This window comes from Salmo trutta, chromosome 19 (assembly GCF_901001165.1).
Source record: "Salmo trutta chromosome 19, fSalTru1.1, whole genome shotgun sequence".
In the NCBI taxonomy this organism is placed as follows: Eukaryota; Metazoa; Chordata; class Actinopteri; order Salmoniformes; family Salmonidae; genus Salmo; species Salmo trutta.
In genome coordinates this window covers 11983889-12002121 of record NC_042975.1, presented here as the reverse complement: position 1 = coordinate 12002121, position 18233 = coordinate 11983889, and the positions used below count along the sequence as shown (strand labels likewise).

Below are 18233 nucleotides of genomic sequence, written 5' to 3'. Positions count from 1 at the left end.
ATACAGGACTCAGGCCCTAGCTCTTACTATGATTAGTGTGCTGCTGTAAGTGACTGGGGTCAAACTCAGATCTCCTGCACCTCCAACACTGTGTTAGCCCGCAGAACTAAAACCAAGGCATTAGCTTAGGGAGCTAATATAAGTCTCCAGGCCTCTTACTATAAATAAAACAACTATATCATTGTCATACATACAAACACATATCTTATCATGCCTATTCTCTTGACTGCTGCGGTTTAACACATTTTTCCAATGTCCACATAGACACAGCATTACACAGTGCACCACATCTTGAAGAAGGTGGGTGTGCATCAACAGCATTATATAAGTTACATATTGAGTACAATGAGACCAGGATAGTGGGATTTCATTGCATAACTCATGTATAACTCTTTTTAGGCTTTTCAAGAAAACATGCTTTAGGTCAATTATACATGTGTGGAATGTTATACCCTTAATGGATATGTCAAGTTTAACAATAAAATATAGTGTGCCACGCTCTGTACAGATTAACAACATAGAAGATAAGATTCATCAAACGCTTGGGCCAAAAATCAGAGTAGATCTTGTGGCAGAGAACTTACCTGAACTAAACAGCATATAATATTTAACTGCACAAATCACCTTGCTCTCACATTTGCCTTTGTGGTGTATTAAATAGTGCTTTATTTCTCATTTAAAATGAGACCTACAGTTACTGTACTAATCATAAAATATCTGTCTGTATAACTGTGATTATATCTTAGTGGTATAACACAAGCAATACTTTTGTGGTAACAGTCACATTTGTGCCAAATCGAGAATGAACTGACTTTGACAATGTCACTCCAGGTCAGTGAAGCCAGCAAGCCCCTTCCCACTCCTGCCTTGCCAACACCACCACCACCACCACCACCACCAACAGCACAATCACATACACCATCCAAGGTGTATCTGTTTTTTTTATTTCCTATTTGTTAACCCACATGCTGATGTGCAGGAGATGTGAAGGACAGCACGTGTAAACAGACTGTCACAGGTAATGGAAACAGCTAAGTTGGACATGACCAAGTCCAACATGCAATAATGGAGTGATGCTGTTATCTCCTCAACTTTATTAGGAATTATGATCTGTAAAATGCTCTCCACCCCAGAAATTGAAACCATCTCTGGTGCAATCTCTTCCAGGAGGATATTTGAGCCTTTTCCAAATCTCCAAACGGGTCCAAACTAATTCCCTGCCAAAACTATCAGTGGATTTCTTCTTTCTTATCTCCCATAATGCCTTATTCGATTATTGTCAATGCCCTCCGTGCCTGCTCTTCTTCAGTCTCTTAAAACTCTTTAGTTTCTCAACTGAGCGAGTCAGATGAGGCGCAGCCGCACTGGGGAAGTCGAGCAGGACTGGCGCAAAAGCCTTCTCGTTTTTAGACTAAGCCGTGTGATCAGCGTTTTGTATGGTTTTAAATGATGGAATATGGAAATTATAACAGTTGACCGCGGCTTTGTGGCTGTGGAGTGTTTACGAGGCATGGCTTTCGTTTTCAATTGTTTTTTTCTGTCCTGGTGAGTACAAGTGAACTCATTTCCCCCCGACTTTACGCGTGTTAGAATGTTGATAAATGTACATTATGCAACTTTGATGCAGTAACAAGTTGTATTGAGTAGAATAAGCCACCAGATAATGAATATGCACTTTGTCTACAGTGTGAGCAATGTTTGGGGAAATCATGTGAAATCAACGCAAACTGAGAATATCTATTTGGATAACATCACGCGTGTATTGGATAGATTACTAGATGGATATGACAACAGACTGCGACCTGGATTTGGAGGTACAGTAATACATATTTAATACTTCTAACAGGTTGTTTGATAATGTGTGAAATTCAAGTCTACTCACGTAGTAACAAAGTTTTCATTTCCACAGTAGTGAGGCGCCTATGTTCCAGATAGAGCATAATTCTTGGTCACTGTCCCATCGTTGGAAGCTGCTTTTAGTGTCATTAATATAACTGTCGAATTTGTGACATCGAGTGTCCAGGCAATTAATATAACCCACTGACCACAGGGTTTCTTTCTCACAAATTACTAAATTCCAATCCTACTAAGGGATATTATTGTGCTGACTTGTAATAGCCAAGAACTACAGGTCAAGTAACTGTAAACTAGAAAAGTAATATAATTAACAATAACATCGTTTTTATCCTGTCAATATCTCACATCCTTCCATTTGATTTTAGACTGAAGAGTTGTGTTTATTTATGTCTTATGTCAAAACAACATTTATCTTTGTAGGTCCAGTTACTGAGGTCAAAACAGACATCTTTGTCACAAGCTTTGGTCCAGTGTCAGATGTTGAGATGGTATGTGGCCTCATTACTACTTTATCCAGTCCACTTATATAACACAAAACTCCAGAGTGTTTGCATTTATTTATATTTTAATAACACATACTTGTGTTAGTGCAGACAGGAGAGTATAATTGCTTGGTGCTCCCAGTCCTAGCATGTCCGTCCACAGCCTCAAGTCATATTCCTACCAGCCTTCATTATTCTGGGCAGGATGTCATTAGTGCAGCTTAGGGATTTTAATCTGGTTGACAATCCCTGTCAGTGAGGGTCCCGAGCCGGCTGAGCGTTTGATTTCCATTACACACTATATTATATTTCACAGCATCTAAAACCCACTTCTGGTACCATGTGATCCACTTGTAGCCATCCCATAGGCAGTATAGATAAGACCAGAGCTAAAAGTATTCCTGGATTGAAAAAGCCATTATCCATTGAGTTTTATTTCATTATATATGGCAGCTAAAAGCTGAACTGCGTACACATCAAGAAATTCAAGAAAACAAAGTAAATCAATACTGTTTGGTTAAAATTTGGATCATTCTTGGAACCTGTAATGAAATACAGTCAGTTTTTCTTAGTGGAGAAGTTGAGAAATATGGACCTGCACAGTACTTCAACAGATCAAAAACAACATGTAGGGAAGACTCTAAAATATTTAATATAATAATCGTACTTATTATTGACATTTCATTAACGTAAATGAGGTCACTGACATACTGTAGGCTATGTACTGTACTGTACAGCAATGTCATTGTTAGCATAGGAATTGATTGCTGATTTGATTTCCAAACTGCAATGTTGTAGGAGTACACTATGGATGTATTTTTCCGTCAAACGTGGATTGACGAGAGGTTGAAATTTGAGGGCCCCATCGAGATTCTGCGTCTCAACAACCTCATGGTCAGCAAGATCTGGACACCAGACACATTCTTCCGGAATGGCAAGAGGTCCATCTCTCACAACATGACCACTCCCAACAAGCTGTTCCGCATCATGCAGAACGGAACTATCCTCTACACTATGAGGTACTACTGAGTCACAGCCATCCAGGTCTAAAACAGACCTGTGTAGGACAGTCGTCTGTGTTCTACCGGACATCTATCTGAGTATCATACAAACACAGTCATGGCTATGGTTAAGCGCCCGGCATTCTCCAACCAAGTTCCTGGAGAGCTACCGTCCTGTAGGTTTTCGCTCCAAACCTAATCTAGTGCACCTGATTCTAATAATTAGCTGGTTGATAAACTGAACCAGGTTAGTTACAACTGGTGTTGGAGCGAAACATACAGGACGGTAGCTCTCCAGGAACAGGATTGGAGAGCCCTGGTTAAGTTATTTGTGCGATACCCATCAACTTACCCAGGCATATCTCTATCAGTATTGCTTTGTTTGGCCTGGTACGTGATCAGTTGTAGATGATCATAGGTGACCATTACTACTGTACATAAGGTGTGTCCAACACTCTTTGCCATTCCATTGCAGATTGACAATAAACGCAGAGTGTCCCATGAGACTGATGAACTTCCCCATGGACGGCCATGCCTGTCCTCTCAAGTTTGGTAGCTGTAAGTTGTCCTTCATAAACCTCAGTCAGGCAGATGGTTCCACCAGGCTAGCTGGTGATTACAGAATGACTACATTATCTTTATTTTTGCTGTCCAGATGCCTACCCCATGAGTGAAATTGTGTACACATGGAAAAAAGGACCACTGTTCTCTGTGGAAGTACCAGAGGAGTCCTCCAGCTTGCTACAGTACGACCTAATAGGACAGACAGTGTCCAGTGAGAGGTTAAAATCCAACACTGGTAAGAATAGATTCATTCACTTAACGCTTTAGTAATGCTTAAAGAAATAAGCTTAAAAAAGAATGATGCTAACAGTATGCATACCGTATGCTTATGGCTTTGAATTAAGATTTCAATCTAAATCATTTTTTTATTTCTAAATAAAATGTTCATTTGAATCTATGCTTGTTTGGTACACATTCAAACTGCAGCATTTGACATGTGCTAGAGTATGCATGTACTGCATGTACGATGTCTCCCTGAGAAGTTCACTGTCTCATCTGTTTTCTGTAGCACAAATCAGTTTTGTGCTGTGTGAAATGCTGATTTGCCAATGTGTCTTTTCGTAACTCTCTGTGCCCACAGAAAGTATTCCATTTGTTTTCTGACAGGTGAATATGTAGTCATGACTGTTCACTTCCACCTGCAAAGGAAGATGGGCTTCTTCCTGATTCAGACATACATCCCCTGTATCATGACCGTGATCCTGGCTCAGGTCTCTTTTTGGATCAATAAGGAATCGGTTCCTGCACGAACTGTATTCGGTAGGCCTCCTCCTGATCTCCACCGTTACTCCATTGTCTTGTCCACCATGCTTACGTTACAAGGTAACCCCTACAAGTCCCAATATAAGTTGGAGTTCCCTTAAAGTGATATTTACATTTACATTGTACATTTTAGTCATTTATCTAGGTTGGACAACCACATAGCACTGTCATAGTAAGTTCATTGTTCCTCAATGGAGGAGCTATCAGCAAGGGGACGGGGCACGTGCAAGTGTTAGTCCACAAACAGTTTTTTTTCATTAATAGAGCCTCTTTAAGATAACAAAACAACTAACCTTGGATAACACAGTTTCATCACTCATAACATGATCTATTCTGTATCCTTTTATGTAAATTTGGTGAAGGTGTTGTACTTCAGTATTTTAATGTGTTTTCTTGGCAGGACATGGTAATGGTTTGCATTATGTAGAGTGGTACTAGAGAACATAGGTAACACAGTCACATGGTATCTCTTATGTCTTCTACCTCTTATCTCTATTCCCTCCCAATTGGATCTGAATGAATATTAAAAACTGCTTTTCTGAAATCGGTCAAACCGGGCAGAGAGCGGGGGGATGTTGTTTACTTGAACTTGTTCTGAGGAGTTGCAGGTTCCGGTTGTTCCCATTACATCATGCTACACTTGCTTCAGCCTCTAGCCTCAGGAGCAGAGCGCTCTTAAGTTTCATTTGCCATCCTTTTGATTTTCAATTTAAATTTCCTCAGCTACATTTTTGTGTGCAGGAGTAGCGGCTGCTGGCCTTTGTAGATTATGGCTCTGTTTGGAAGCTTGTCAGCATTTTGACAAGCCCACACTGAGGAAAAAGATACCAATCATTAGTACGCGTTCAAGTTGGGCCCAATATGAGACGCACATATGCAGAAAGTCATTAACCTCCCACATCCTGCTGCTTTCATTTGGCATGGTAGCGGGAGTAAAACGCTGTGGAGATATTGGAGTGTTTTTAGTGTGAGCATGGTGTGTCTTTTATGAGGCTGTTGCATTCAACATATTGGATTTTCCCCAAACCCAAGAATGACAGGCTTTATCTTCACAGTTTACACATTTTTTTTTTTGGCCTTAAGAAATTCTATGATTAAGAGATTGTAAATTGCTTCTGTAAATACAATGTATTTTAATGCTTTGCTGGTGACACAACAACAGAACAACAGTAATATGGGGCACAGCGAGAAGCCAGTAGCTAAATAAGTTGTGGTAATGCACTGACGTGTGCAGATGGAGAAAGAAAGAGACCGAGAGCTATGTAGAAGCACTCCATCAGGGTTAAAGCACATTAGGCATTGTTGTTGTTGTGTGCAGCTTCGCAGGCTGGCTTTCTAAGAGCTGAAAGTCTCCAGAGCTGAAGTCTCACAGACTTAATTGAGTGGGCCTAATTTGTACCTTGCTTTTTGCCTTTAAAAGCACATGGATGCCTCAAGCTCTTCATTTCTTTCTCCTGTCTTTATCCTTCATTTCCTCCTCATCCTCCTCCTCCCTCTCTCTCTTTCTCTCGCCTCCTCTGCTTTTTTTCCTGACACGATTTCTCCCATACCCTTCTTTCCCAGTGCGTGATCATTTAACAAGTGCTTGAGTTTGACCATTGTTGGCAATTGTGGGGGTTTTATGGAGAGTTGCTACTGTAGCTAGCTTTATGGAGAGTTGGTACTGTAGCTAGCTTTATGGGGAATTGGTACTGTAGCTAGCTTTATGGGGAGTTGGTACTGTATCTAGCTTTATGGAGAGTTGCTACTGTAGCTAGCTTTATGGAGAGTTGGTACTGTAGCTAGCTTTATGGGGAATTGGTACTGTAGCTAGCTTTATGGGGAGTTGGTACTGTACCTAGCTTTATGGAGAAGTGGTACTGTAGCTAGCTTTATGGAGAGTTGGTACTGTATCTAGCTTTATGGAGAGTTGGTACCGTACCTAGCTTTATGGAGAGTTGGTACTGTAGCTAGCTTTATGGAGAGTTGGGACTGTAGCTAGCTTTATGGAGAGTTGGTACTGTAGCTAGCTTTATGGAGAGTTGGTACTGTATCTAGCTTTATGGAGAGTTGGTACTGTATCTAGCTTTATGGAGAGTTGGTACCGTACCTAGCTTTATGGAGAGTTGGTACTGTAGCTAGCTTTATGGAGAGTTGGTAACTGTAGCTAGCTTAATGGAGAGTTGGTACTGTAGCTAGCTTTTTGGAGAGTTGGCACTGCAGCTAGGACTGGGACTGTAGCAAGCTTTATGGAGAGTTGGGACTGTATCTAGCTTTATGGAGAGTTGGTACTGTAGCTAGCTTTGTGGAGAGTTGGTAACTGTAGCTAGCTTTATGGAGAGTTGGTACTGTATCTGGCTTTATGGAGAGTTGGTACTGTAGCTAGCTTTATGGAGAGTTGGTGCTGTATCTAGCTTTATGGAGAGTTGGTACTGTAGATAGCTTTATGGAGAGTTGGTACTGTAGCTAGCTTTATGGAGAGTTGGTACTGTAGCTAGCTTTATGGAGAGTTGGTGCTGTATCTAGCTTTATGGAGAGTTGGTACTGTAGCTAGCTTTATGGAGAGTTGGTGCTGTATCTAGCTTTATGGAGAGTTGGTACTGTAGCTAGCTTTATGGAGAGTTGGTACTGTAGCTAGCTTTTTGGAGAGTTGGCACTGCAGCTAGGACTGGGACTGTAGCAAGCTTTATGGAGAGTTGGGACTGTATCTAGCTTTATGGAGAGTTGGTACTGTAGCTAGCTTTGTGGAGAGTTGGTAACTGTAGCTAGCTTTATGGAGAGTTGGTACTGTATCTGGCTTTATGGAGAGTTGGTACTGTAGCTAGCTTTATGGAGAGTTGGTGCTGTATCTAGCTTTATGGAGAGTTGGTACTGTAGATAGCTTTATGGAGAGTTGGTACTGTAGCTAGCTTTATGGAGAGTTGGTACTGTAGCTAGCTTTATGGAGAGTTGGTGCTGTATCTAGCTTTATGGAGAGTTGGTACTGTAGCTAGCTTTATGGAGAGTTGGTGCTGTATCTAGCTTTATGGAGAGTTGGTACTGTAGCTAGCTTTATGGAGAGTTGGTGCTGTATCTAGCTTTATGGAGAGTTGGTAACTGTCTTTCAGAGCTGAAGCAGCACTTAAATGCATTGAAACATTATTACATCCACTTAAATTATCTACATGTTCCCCTGTGCAAATGAACTGTGTAAATATCGAATTGACAAGAGCATAGCAGGCCAGTGGTCAATGACCCTTTTCTTTCCAACTGTTTTAGCTTGATGAAAACGATCTCAGTGAAATTATATCTGTACCTTGTTAATGGACCATCATAGAGCATGTCCCTTTTGTAAATGAATCATGTCTTTTAAGGGTCTTTAGTGTGAGCCCAAAGATTAAAACGTACTTTGAATACATGTGAGAGGTGTATTACCGTGGTTGTATGTAACACACCTTGTGTCCATGGGTCTGTTTGCATGTTGAATCTCCACAATGTTATTCATTGCTTAGATAACTGTTGTCACACTAACTGTAACAGATTCAGGCTCAACTACATTTCCTGTTGTTGCTGTTGTTGTTGTTGTTGTTGTTATTGTTGTTGTTGTTATGCAGCCAATCAATTTCCGTAGTAGCCCTGCCTCAGATGAACCTGACCATAGTATTACTTAACACTTTCAATCAATGGCAATTTATTTGTAATCCGTCGAAACATAACTTGCAGTGATCCACTTGAAATAAGCATCTCCATTCTGGAAAAGGTTGTACAGATTGAGTTTCGCTATCGATTTATATCAATATACTGTACAGGTGCAGTAGTTTATGAAAACTTTTGCTAGTCTAATAATATTTGCAGTCTCTTCCCTGTGTTATGATGAGATAAAATGGTCGTGGAATTGTGAAATCTTGTACGTCTGGAGATTCCTGTCTGTGAAGTCACTTGGCAGTCCAATGAGCCTTATACTAGTAGAAAGTATTTCAGACATGTACAGCTGTATAGCACACTAAATTGCTTCATATAATCAGTTTACAGGACAGCTTTTCTACGTACTCTCTTCATTATCCAGGATTGGGACTTCTATTGCTCTATTTCCCTGTAAACTTGTTCCGTGTAAGCCTTTGTCAATTTCATCTGTGTCCCTCCTCATCATCATCATTACTGGCCGCTCCTGCTCATTCCAGGCCTGCTCGCGGCCCAGCCATTATTGTCTCCCTGAGAGGAAACTACACTACCCGGGCAACTCATTCCAACCCATATCCCATTGATCACCATGTGTCAACCCATGCAAGTTGTGCTGCTCTGAAACCATCATCATCATCATCATCATCGTCACTAAAAACAGGCCATCCCATGACCAGTAAACACGGTGGATGGTATGACAAACTTAATCTCCTCCTCTAACCTTCCTTGACTTGTAAGGAAGTCAGAAATTCAAATGGATTTGTGTCCAAGATGTAACAGGAACAGTAAAAGTTGACCCAAAAGAAAAGTTGACCTCATTTAGATGGATAACTAGCAAATAGACTATTCATCTTGAGAGTCAGCAACCAAAAACATGGCTTAGTTTCCTCAGCTAAAGCTTAGTATTAACATAGTTGCATGCACAAATCAAGACAAATGCTAGGATGTTTCCAAATAGCATGCCTAAGTGACCTGACTTTTAGTTGTTTTAGGCCAGCTTGTTAGGAATATATTTCATTACCACAGGCCCTTCAGATGTTGGATCTTAATTTGCTCACGCTGTTAAAAGATAACTTTTCTGCAATGCAGGAAATGTAACATTTGTACTGTATTAGAGGTTTAAAAAGGCTTCTGAAGTTGGATTAAAAATCTCTGACTTGATTTTCCCTTACGAAAAATGTGTCAATCCCAATAAAAATGTCCATTAATTATAATCCACATAATAATTCACATTTCCTGTTGTGGCAGGATTATTTTCCTGCTGTAGCAACCTGGCTCAAATTAAGATCCTATATCTGTACCGCTCTTGTGTTTGCATGCAATGATGCTAAGGCTAAGCTGTGAGAGAGTAAACTAAGCCATGCTTTTGGTTGCTGCCTCTCAGGATCAATAGATTATTTTGGGTGTACACTGTGCTACTTTTATTACACTGTATGATTCACTATTGATAAAGTGAATACACTTCAAATATGGGTGAACTATTGATTTGGACTTTTTAACATTTCACTGGCCATTTATTTTAATGCTATACAGGTCTCATGACTTATCAATTTTGTCAGAACATATTGGTTTGGTTTCTGAGAGATAGACATTATAATCCTTCTTGGTATATAAACAATGGTGACCCTCCATCCAAAGGTGGGGGCAGAAGGTACCCTAGCAGTTAGAGAGGCAAGCCAGTAACCAGAGGGTTGCCAGTTCAAATCCCGGGTCTGACAGAAAACATCTGTCAAGAAATGAGCTGGCAACAGGAGGGTTGCAGGTATAGAATTCTAGATGCCATATCCTGCTGTTGTGCCCTTGAGCAAGGTACTTAACCGCCCTCAACAACTGTTCCACGGTAGTCACATTTCGGTTGGACCTTGTGTACAAATCACAAATAAAGTGATCTTAAAAGGACAGTGAGTGATACAAAGTGCTTAGCATTGAACTTGGACACAAATTAATTTCTGAATGAAAGAGCAAGTTTATTGGTTGAGTAGTGCATGTCTAGACGTGTGAACATGTTGCCGAAGGCTAGAGATTAAACATCATGCCCACAAATTCAGTATGGCATCAATTACCATCTAAATGATCAATGGGCTCTGAGGATTTTGTGTAATGCAATACTAATCTTCATTTTGTAGGTTGCTATTGATTAAGTTGTTACAGTATCCTCAGTTACATATTAACGAGACAGTCTAATCTGATGAACCAAAGGCATAAATGTTGCTCAATGTTCAGTAATGTTAGATCTCAGTCATGAGAATTACAACAGAAATAATTATCTGAAAATGTATGATAAGGTTTAAACTATTGGGATCATAGAATAACCATTTTCAGGCCAAATGACATGCTTGAATAGACCCTTAACTATTTCCCCTTAAGCTATTCCTTTGCATGTAAGCTCGTGTGTTCACATTACACTGCCCGCACAACAGCTCTAACGCAAACCATTGGATGGTTGACCCTCCAACCCCCTCCACTTCACTCCACTCCATGCCCTGACAATCACCACTCAACAAGATGATGGGCTAGTACCCTGGAAACCCAGCCAGTCAACCCTGGGGCTCTGGGATGCAGACAACAAAATGGCTGCCATGTCCAGTATCTCTGTCTAACATTTCTCTATGTGCCCTGTGTATGCCAGGCATTACCACAGTGCTAACCATGACCACACTCAGCATCAGCGCCCGCCACTCTTTGCCCAAAGTCTCTTACGCCACGGCCATGGACTGGTTCATCGCTGTGTGTTTCGCCTTCGTCTTCTCAGCCCTCATTGAGTTTGCCGCAGTCAACTACTTCTCCACGCTGCAGGCCAACCGGGAGCTTCGCAAGGCGGCCTCCATTAAGGCAGCCCAGGAGGCAGCAGAGGCCGGGAGGACCGACGGGGAGTCCTCTTCGGTAATCCACCTCTTCCCTCTCTCCTCGTTTTACACTCCTCCCCCCTTCCCTTTCCTCCCATCTCTGTGTCCCTCTCACCCCCGACTCCTAGCCTGTGACAACAAGAAGATTTGGCGAGAAGAGACAGCCAGTGGCTTCGTGAGCACAGATTATGTGAAAGGAATAGATTAAGGGAATATCCAGGCAGATCATTACAGGCTCACAAGAAGCCTAGAGGGGACAGGCAAGCCCAATGCTTTTTGCTTCTGTGGGAAAGAGACTATTATTAGGTGGCTGCACCAAATATATGAACTAAATAGTCCAATTGAGAGGAGTTCTATCTCTCCATCTGCACCATTTTGAATGACTATCTATTTAAAATGCAGACAAATCTTAATGACCTGGATAAGATGTTGTTGACTGGTTATGACTGGTCATTGACTGGAAAAGCAGTAGTTGACTGGTTGACTGGTTGACTGGTTGTTGACTGGATAAGATGTTGTTGACTGGTTATGACTGGTCGTTGACTGGAAAAGCAGTAGTTGACTGGTTGACTGGTTGTTGACTGGATAAGATGTTGTTGACTGGTTATGACTGGTCGTTGACTGGAAAAGCAGTAGTTGACTGGTTGACTGGTTGACTGGTTGTTGACTGGATAAGATGTTGTTGACTGGTTATGACTGGTCGTTGACTGGAAAAGCAGTAGTTGACTGGTTGACTGGTTGACTGGATAAGATGTTGTTGACTGGTTGTTGACTGGATGAGATGTTGTTGACTGGTTGACTGGTTGTTGACTGGATAAGATATTGTTGACTGGTTGTTGACTGGATGAGATGTTGTTGACTGGTTGACTGGTTGTTGACTGAATAAAATATTGTTTAGTGGTTGTCTGGTTGCTGACTGGATAAAATGTTGTTAACTGAGTCTATCAGCTCTTCCTTGCATGATGTTTATATTATACACTGATGTCAGCATGCTAAAATTCCATTGTTGAAATTGGATTAAAGAGAGGACACAAGCCACATTGATAGGATAACCTGTGTATTATAACAATGTCACACCATTAATCCTGCATGTTCAATCTCACCAAAACAAAACAATGGCACCGGTATTGACATTTTATGAGTTATCCCATCAATCTCTAGCTATATTATGGCAGCAAGCAAAACAATGTAATACGCACTGCATAAGAATCTGCTCTGATTCTGAGAGCCAGCAGAGAATTTGAGCCTGCTGTCGTTTCAGAAATAGCTGCAGTATTAAAGCCACATGCTCCCTGCGTGATTTCTCACCTCCGTCAGACGCGCACAGCGTTCAGCAGCTGACATTTTCAGCTCCAACCTGGTCTGTGATGGAAGCCAGTCAAATTATGGCCCCGGCTCCACCCCACTCCACCCCTACCAACCCTCCCTCTGTCCCTGCTACCCACACCACCCCTACCAACCGTCCCTCTGTCCCTGCTACCCACACCACCCCTACCAACCCTCCCTCTGTCCCTGCTACCCACACCACCCCTACCAACCCTCCCTCTGTCCCTGCTACTCACACCACCCCTACCAACCCTCCCTCTGACCCTGCTACCCACACCACCCCTACCAACCCTCCCTCTGTCCCTGCTACCTACACCACCCATACCAACCCTCCCTCTGTCCCTGCTACCCACACCACCCCTACCAACGCTCCCTCTGTCCCTGCTACCCACACCACCCCTACCAACCCTCCCTCTGTCCCTGCTACCCACAACACCCCTACCAACCCTCCCTCTGTCCCTGCTACCCACACCACCCCTACCAACCCTCCCTCTGTCCCTGCTACCCACACCACCCCTACCAACCCTCCCTCTGTCCCTGCTACCTACACCACCCCTACCAACCCTCCCTCTGTCCCTGCTACCCACACCACCCCTACCAACCCTCCCTCTGTCCCTGCTACCCACACCAACCCTACCAACCCTCCCTCTGTCCCTGCTACCCACACCACCCCTACCAACCCTCCCTCTGTCCCTGCTACCCACACCACCCCTACCAACCCTCCCTCTGTCCCTGCTACCCACACCACCCCTACCAACCCTCCCTCTGTCCCTGCTACCCACACCACCCCTACCAACCCTCCCTCTGTCCCTGCTACCCACACCACCCCTACCAACCCTCCCTCTGTCCCTGCTACCCACACCACCCCTACCAACCCTCCCTCTGTCCCTGCTACCCACACCACCCCTACCAACCCTCCCTCTGTCCCTGCTACCCACACCACCCCTACCAACCCTCCCTCTGTCCCTGCTACCCACACCACCCCTACCAACCCTCCCTCTGTCCCTGCTACCCACACCACCCCTACCAACCCTCCCTCTGTCCCTGCTACCCACACCACCCTTTCCAACCCTGCCTCAGTTCCTGCTCCATACACTCTGCTGATCTTAACTTGCCATGCATTTTATATACACTGAGTGTACAAAGCATTAAGAACACCTTCCTAATATTCAGCTGCACCACCTTTTGTTCTCAGAACAGCCTCCATTTGTTAGGCACTCTACAAGGTATAAAAAACATTCCACAGGGATGCTGGGACATTTTGACTCCAATGCTTCCCACAGTTGTGTCAAGTTGGATGGATGTCCTTTGGGTGGTGGACCATTCTTGATACACATGTGAAACTGTTGAAAGTGAAAAACCCAGCACCGTTGCAATTCTTGACACAAACCGGTGAGCCTGGCACCATCTGCGATACCTCATTAAAAGGCACTTAAATATTTTGTCTTGCCCATTCACTCTCTGAATTGCACACATACACAATCCATGTCTCAATTGTCTGAAAGGTTAAAGAAGGATTTTTAAGCTGTCTCCTCCCCTTCATCTAAACTGATTGTGGTGGATTTAACAAGTACCATCAATAAGGGATCATAGCTTTACCCTGAATTCACCTGGATTAACCTGGTCAGTCTGTCATGGAAAGAGCAGGTGTTCCTAATGTTTTGTACACCTAATGTATAATGTTGTATTGATGAATTAATCAATTACTCTATCTTTTAGGATTTTTGTGCATATAACATACGGCTCTGTGTTGTTATGGGAAATGGATTCAATTAAAACTGTGTTTTACCAAAATTAAACCCAACTCATTTCCTATTTTATTAATCTTAATTGCCAATGACTTACTGACGTTCTGGTCATAGATTTACTATAGATTCTCTCACTCACCCCCTCCACCGATCTTTGTGTTGGTGTACTATACAGGATGCCAGCAGTATGCTGAAGAAGAGGATAAACTCCACGCCTCACTTTGAGAGGCCAGCGGAGGTGTTCCCTAACCCTCCAGTGAACGCCCAGGCCTTCCTCCAGCAAGGCTCAGCCGTGCCGTCCAACAACTTACTGACTGGCACCAGCATCATAGACAAGTACTCGCGCATCCTCTTCCCTCTGTCGTTCGGGGCCTTCAACCTGGTCTACTGGATCGTCTATCTCACTAAGGACACCATGGAGATGACAAGGTAAAGCATGGCTCTTGCAACGCCAGGGTTGTGGGTTCGATTCCCACGGGGAACCATTATTGAGAAAATAAAAGTATGTATGTGTTGGACTGAGATCAAGTTGGTTGTTCTCATCCTCATAGATGTTCAATAGCCAATGGGAGATGATGAATTATGGAAGAGTGGCAGGTTCAGATCTAATTGATATCTGCAGTTTCTCACAGCTGTTACTCATACGCACAGGCACTCCCACTTCTTATGTGACACCTGAAGCTTTCAGTCACAACACTGTAAACATTCCGTATGGAGTGATATTGACATTGCATAGAATCCAGCTTCCTCATGGCTTCTGAGAGTGGTTTGTCAAACACAGATTCCTGGGTCAGAGATTGCTTTCCTACTTGAGTAGGAAGCATTAAGACACCTTCCGCTCATCTCTCTTTTCACCTGACAGCATCCGATTGATCATTGAATGCTACACACCACAGGCTGCCAAGGTATAGGGCTGCTTTAAAGACACAATAGTTGCCTCATGTCAAGGCAAATGGATTGAAATGAATGTGCTTTTGCGGTTATGAATAGTGGGACTACTGTACACTCTGGTTGAGGAAATGGCCCCAGTATTGTACATGTGGAGTGTGTGTTGAGTAAAGATGTGTTATGCATATCTTTTTTTATTCCTAATGCATCAAACATGGGATTCTGAGAAGTTGACACATGACAGGATGGAGTAGCGTAGCGTGTGCAGCGCCACCGTTACACCACACACACGGAGGGCTTTAGAACAGCAGTGGCTCGACACCAGCCATTAACTTGGATCTTATTTTGCTTTACTGATAGCCTACCAGGTTTGTACGTGTGTGTTTTCTCACTGAATATAAACGTAAGGTGCCTCAGGCCGATTACATGACAGTGATAAGAGCTGACTACACTCTTAGAAAAAAAAGGGTTCTAAAAGGGTTCTTCGGCTGTCCCCATAGGAGAACCTGTTTTTGTTCCATGTAGAATCTTCTGTAGAAAGAGTTCTACATGGAACTCAAAATGGTTCTACCTGCAACCAAAAAGGGTTCTTCAAAGGGTTCTCTGATGAGGACAGCCGAAGAACCCTTTAGTGTTCTAGATAGCACCTTTTTTCTAAGTGTGTAGGGTTTGTTTCTGACTGTTGCTATTCATTGATATGGACTATAAGTGACCAAGCAGTTAGCTACATACGCAGCGGGCAGCGTAGTGAAAGCCTAGGCGCTCGAAAGCACTGTGATCAAAAATAGAACAACAACCAGTGGAGGAGCCATTGAAGTGAGGCTCTCAGGATATGTGGATATGGTTCATTCTCCAAGTGCAAGCCATTGTCAGCTTTCAACTTCCTTGTTAATACAACCGCATTACACTGTATAGTTTTCCATGTGCTGCCTCCCGCCAACCTGATCTCTGGCTCTGGGAGCTGTACATTCATCCTAACCCACATGTCATTCGCATCTCTTGAAAGCCCCCTTTTTCATTTATGGGAAATACATATATTTTTCTGATGACGCCTGCCACTTAATTGAATGCAGTTATCACATTATCAGTGCATTCCTCCTTGCAGCCTCACTTTTGTTAGACAAGTCCCTCTGAAGAGGAACAGGGAGAAAGGCTCTTTAGAGGAGCAGAGCCACAAGACACGTTGGTATAAATAAATAGGATTGGGTCTTGCTATGTGTCCTCTCCTCTTTATTGCCCACTGGAGTACCAGACTTGAAAAACAGCTTTCTCCTTGTCTCTCATAAATCAAAACACTAAATGTCATTTTTAACTCAATTCCTATTTTCCAGCACAGACCATTGCCATAACTTTGGTGTAATGATCATTCAATCACTGCATTTTAGGCAGAGAATATAGGGGGCCAGTAAAACTGTTGTCCAATATAAAGCAATAGAGTTGTGTTTATGATTACATTTAAGACATCACACCAGCGTCCATGCACACTACCATAGGAAACTGGAAACAGATATTCCTGATGACAATAAATCCAGTACTACACTGTTCAGGAAGGCTGTGCTCACAATAATCCCCTGGTTTGACACATAGACGGAGGAGGCGTAGGTGTGAAATAGCTGGCAGAGTGTCCCAGGGAAGAAATTATAGAGGCGGACTAGTTTCGCAAGGTCTTTGTCGACAGCCCATGAGCAAGGGATTGATTCAAATATACGCAGGCCCCTGCATGCCAACCCTGGGAGGGGAATGAAATTAGAACCCCTTTAGTGTGCCAGTTCACACTGCTGGTTGGCTGCTGGGCCATGTTAATACACACTCCATCTTCCTCCTGCGTTAACAAGATGAAAGCAGAGCTTTATTTGTTTTCAAAATGCGTCACATGTTGCCCCCGCACATTCCCAACCCCCTCAGTACACCCTCTACTACACACAGCAGTGTCTCTGTTCACTTGATGTGACTGTAGTTATAACCTCTGTTTTTTTCACATTCTCTTCTTGTCTTTCTGTTACAGGGACAGCGTGTGAGCCACCTGCAGGAGTGAGCCCCCTCACTGATCACACACACACACACACACACACACACACACACACACACACACACACACACACACACACACACACACACAATTGTTATTTTTATGCTGCCTCCATACATCATTTCAGTGTGTGAGGTTTTGAAGGGCTTTGCCAACTCTTGACCTGGGAGCTCATGTTCTCTCATAGCTTGGGCTCTCAGTCTATTTAAGAAAGGTATTCAATCTCTTTGTCTCTCGCACATCCCTCTGTGTCTTCCCCCCTGAAGAGACAATGTGCATTTGTACTTCTCTTCCATGTGTAATGCCCTTTCCCTGTCGCTGCCTGAATCAGTGGGTCTTTCCAAGAAGTGGCTGAGTGTCTGCCACAGGTCTGGAGGCAGTGGAGGCTCTTTGTCTGTATAAAATGACACACGGCTTGGCACCGTCTACCCTGGACAGTACTGGAACACACCTGAGGGGAGTAATGTGTACTGACTGACTGACTGACTCTCTCCTCCCAATTTCAACATAGTCATCTTTCTCTATTTTTCGGTTCATTGGTTTATATTCACTCCTCTCATGGAACATTTCTTCAAAGGGTTCTTATTGGTTCCTCAACAATGTTCCCCCAAAAATGTTTAGGCACTGAGCAAATTTCAGGTCTGCTGAGTGCAAAATTGAATGTTGTGAGAATTCTGTGCAATTTCCAGCACGAGTTTACTGTGAACACTGAGGCTGTACCCACTTTAAGTTATAGTTTTAACAGTGGCCAAATAGGCTACTGTGGCTATTTGATCATAATGTAGACCTACCAGAGTGGCTTACCATCAAAAACAATGGAGAACATACATCCCATAACATTTTAACATGGAAATAACTGTTATATCGTTTAGCCTACAGTAGCAGCCAATTTGTGGTGTTCAATGTAGGCCTACATTCCATGAGACTTTTGAAAAAACATGCAGGGCTTGACATTAACCTGTTTATCCACTTGTCCTTCAGACAAGGAGGTGACTGAAAATGTTGTTCTGTTGTTTGTTGCAAGAATCCACTTTACAAAATAAAATGCATTATTATTCCCATACCATTATTACAGAGAATCAGATAAATTA

At 43.0% G+C, this 18233-nt stretch overlaps 1 protein-coding gene across 1 annotated transcript; it reads left to right on the top strand.

Moving 5' to 3' along the window:
• The first annotated feature begins 1293 nt into the window (after positions 1-1293).
• Positions 1294-17957, top strand: LOC115153993 (gamma-aminobutyric acid receptor subunit alpha-6). Its single transcript, XM_029699738.1, has 10 exons — positions 1294-1545; positions 1687-1814; positions 2278-2345; positions 3138-3358; positions 3816-3898; positions 3996-4139; positions 4511-4663; positions 10935-11188; positions 14401-14654; positions 17119-17957. The coding sequence occupies exons 1-10, from the start codon at positions 1457-1459 to the stop codon at positions 17129-17131; spliced, it is 1407 nt and encodes a 468-aa protein (XP_029555598.1). The 5' UTR covers positions 1294-1456; the 3' UTR covers positions 17132-17957.
• The last annotated feature ends 276 nt before the right edge of the window (positions 17958-18233 follow it).

Excerpts from the sequence above, each read along its gene's own strand:
- LOC115153993 (XM_029699738.1), top strand. The coding sequence starts at position 1,457 with ATGGAAATTATAACAGTTGACCGCGGCTTTGTGGCTGTGGAGTGTTTA. Across the intron at positions 1,815-2,277 it reads ACTGCGACCTGGATTTGGAG|GTCCAGTTACTGAGGTCAAA; the intron begins GTACAGTAATAC and ends TTATCTTTGTAG. Across the intron at positions 3,359-3,815 it reads ACTATCCTCTACACTATGAG|ATTGACAATAAACGCAGAGT; the intron begins GTACTACTGAGT and ends ATTCCATTGCAG.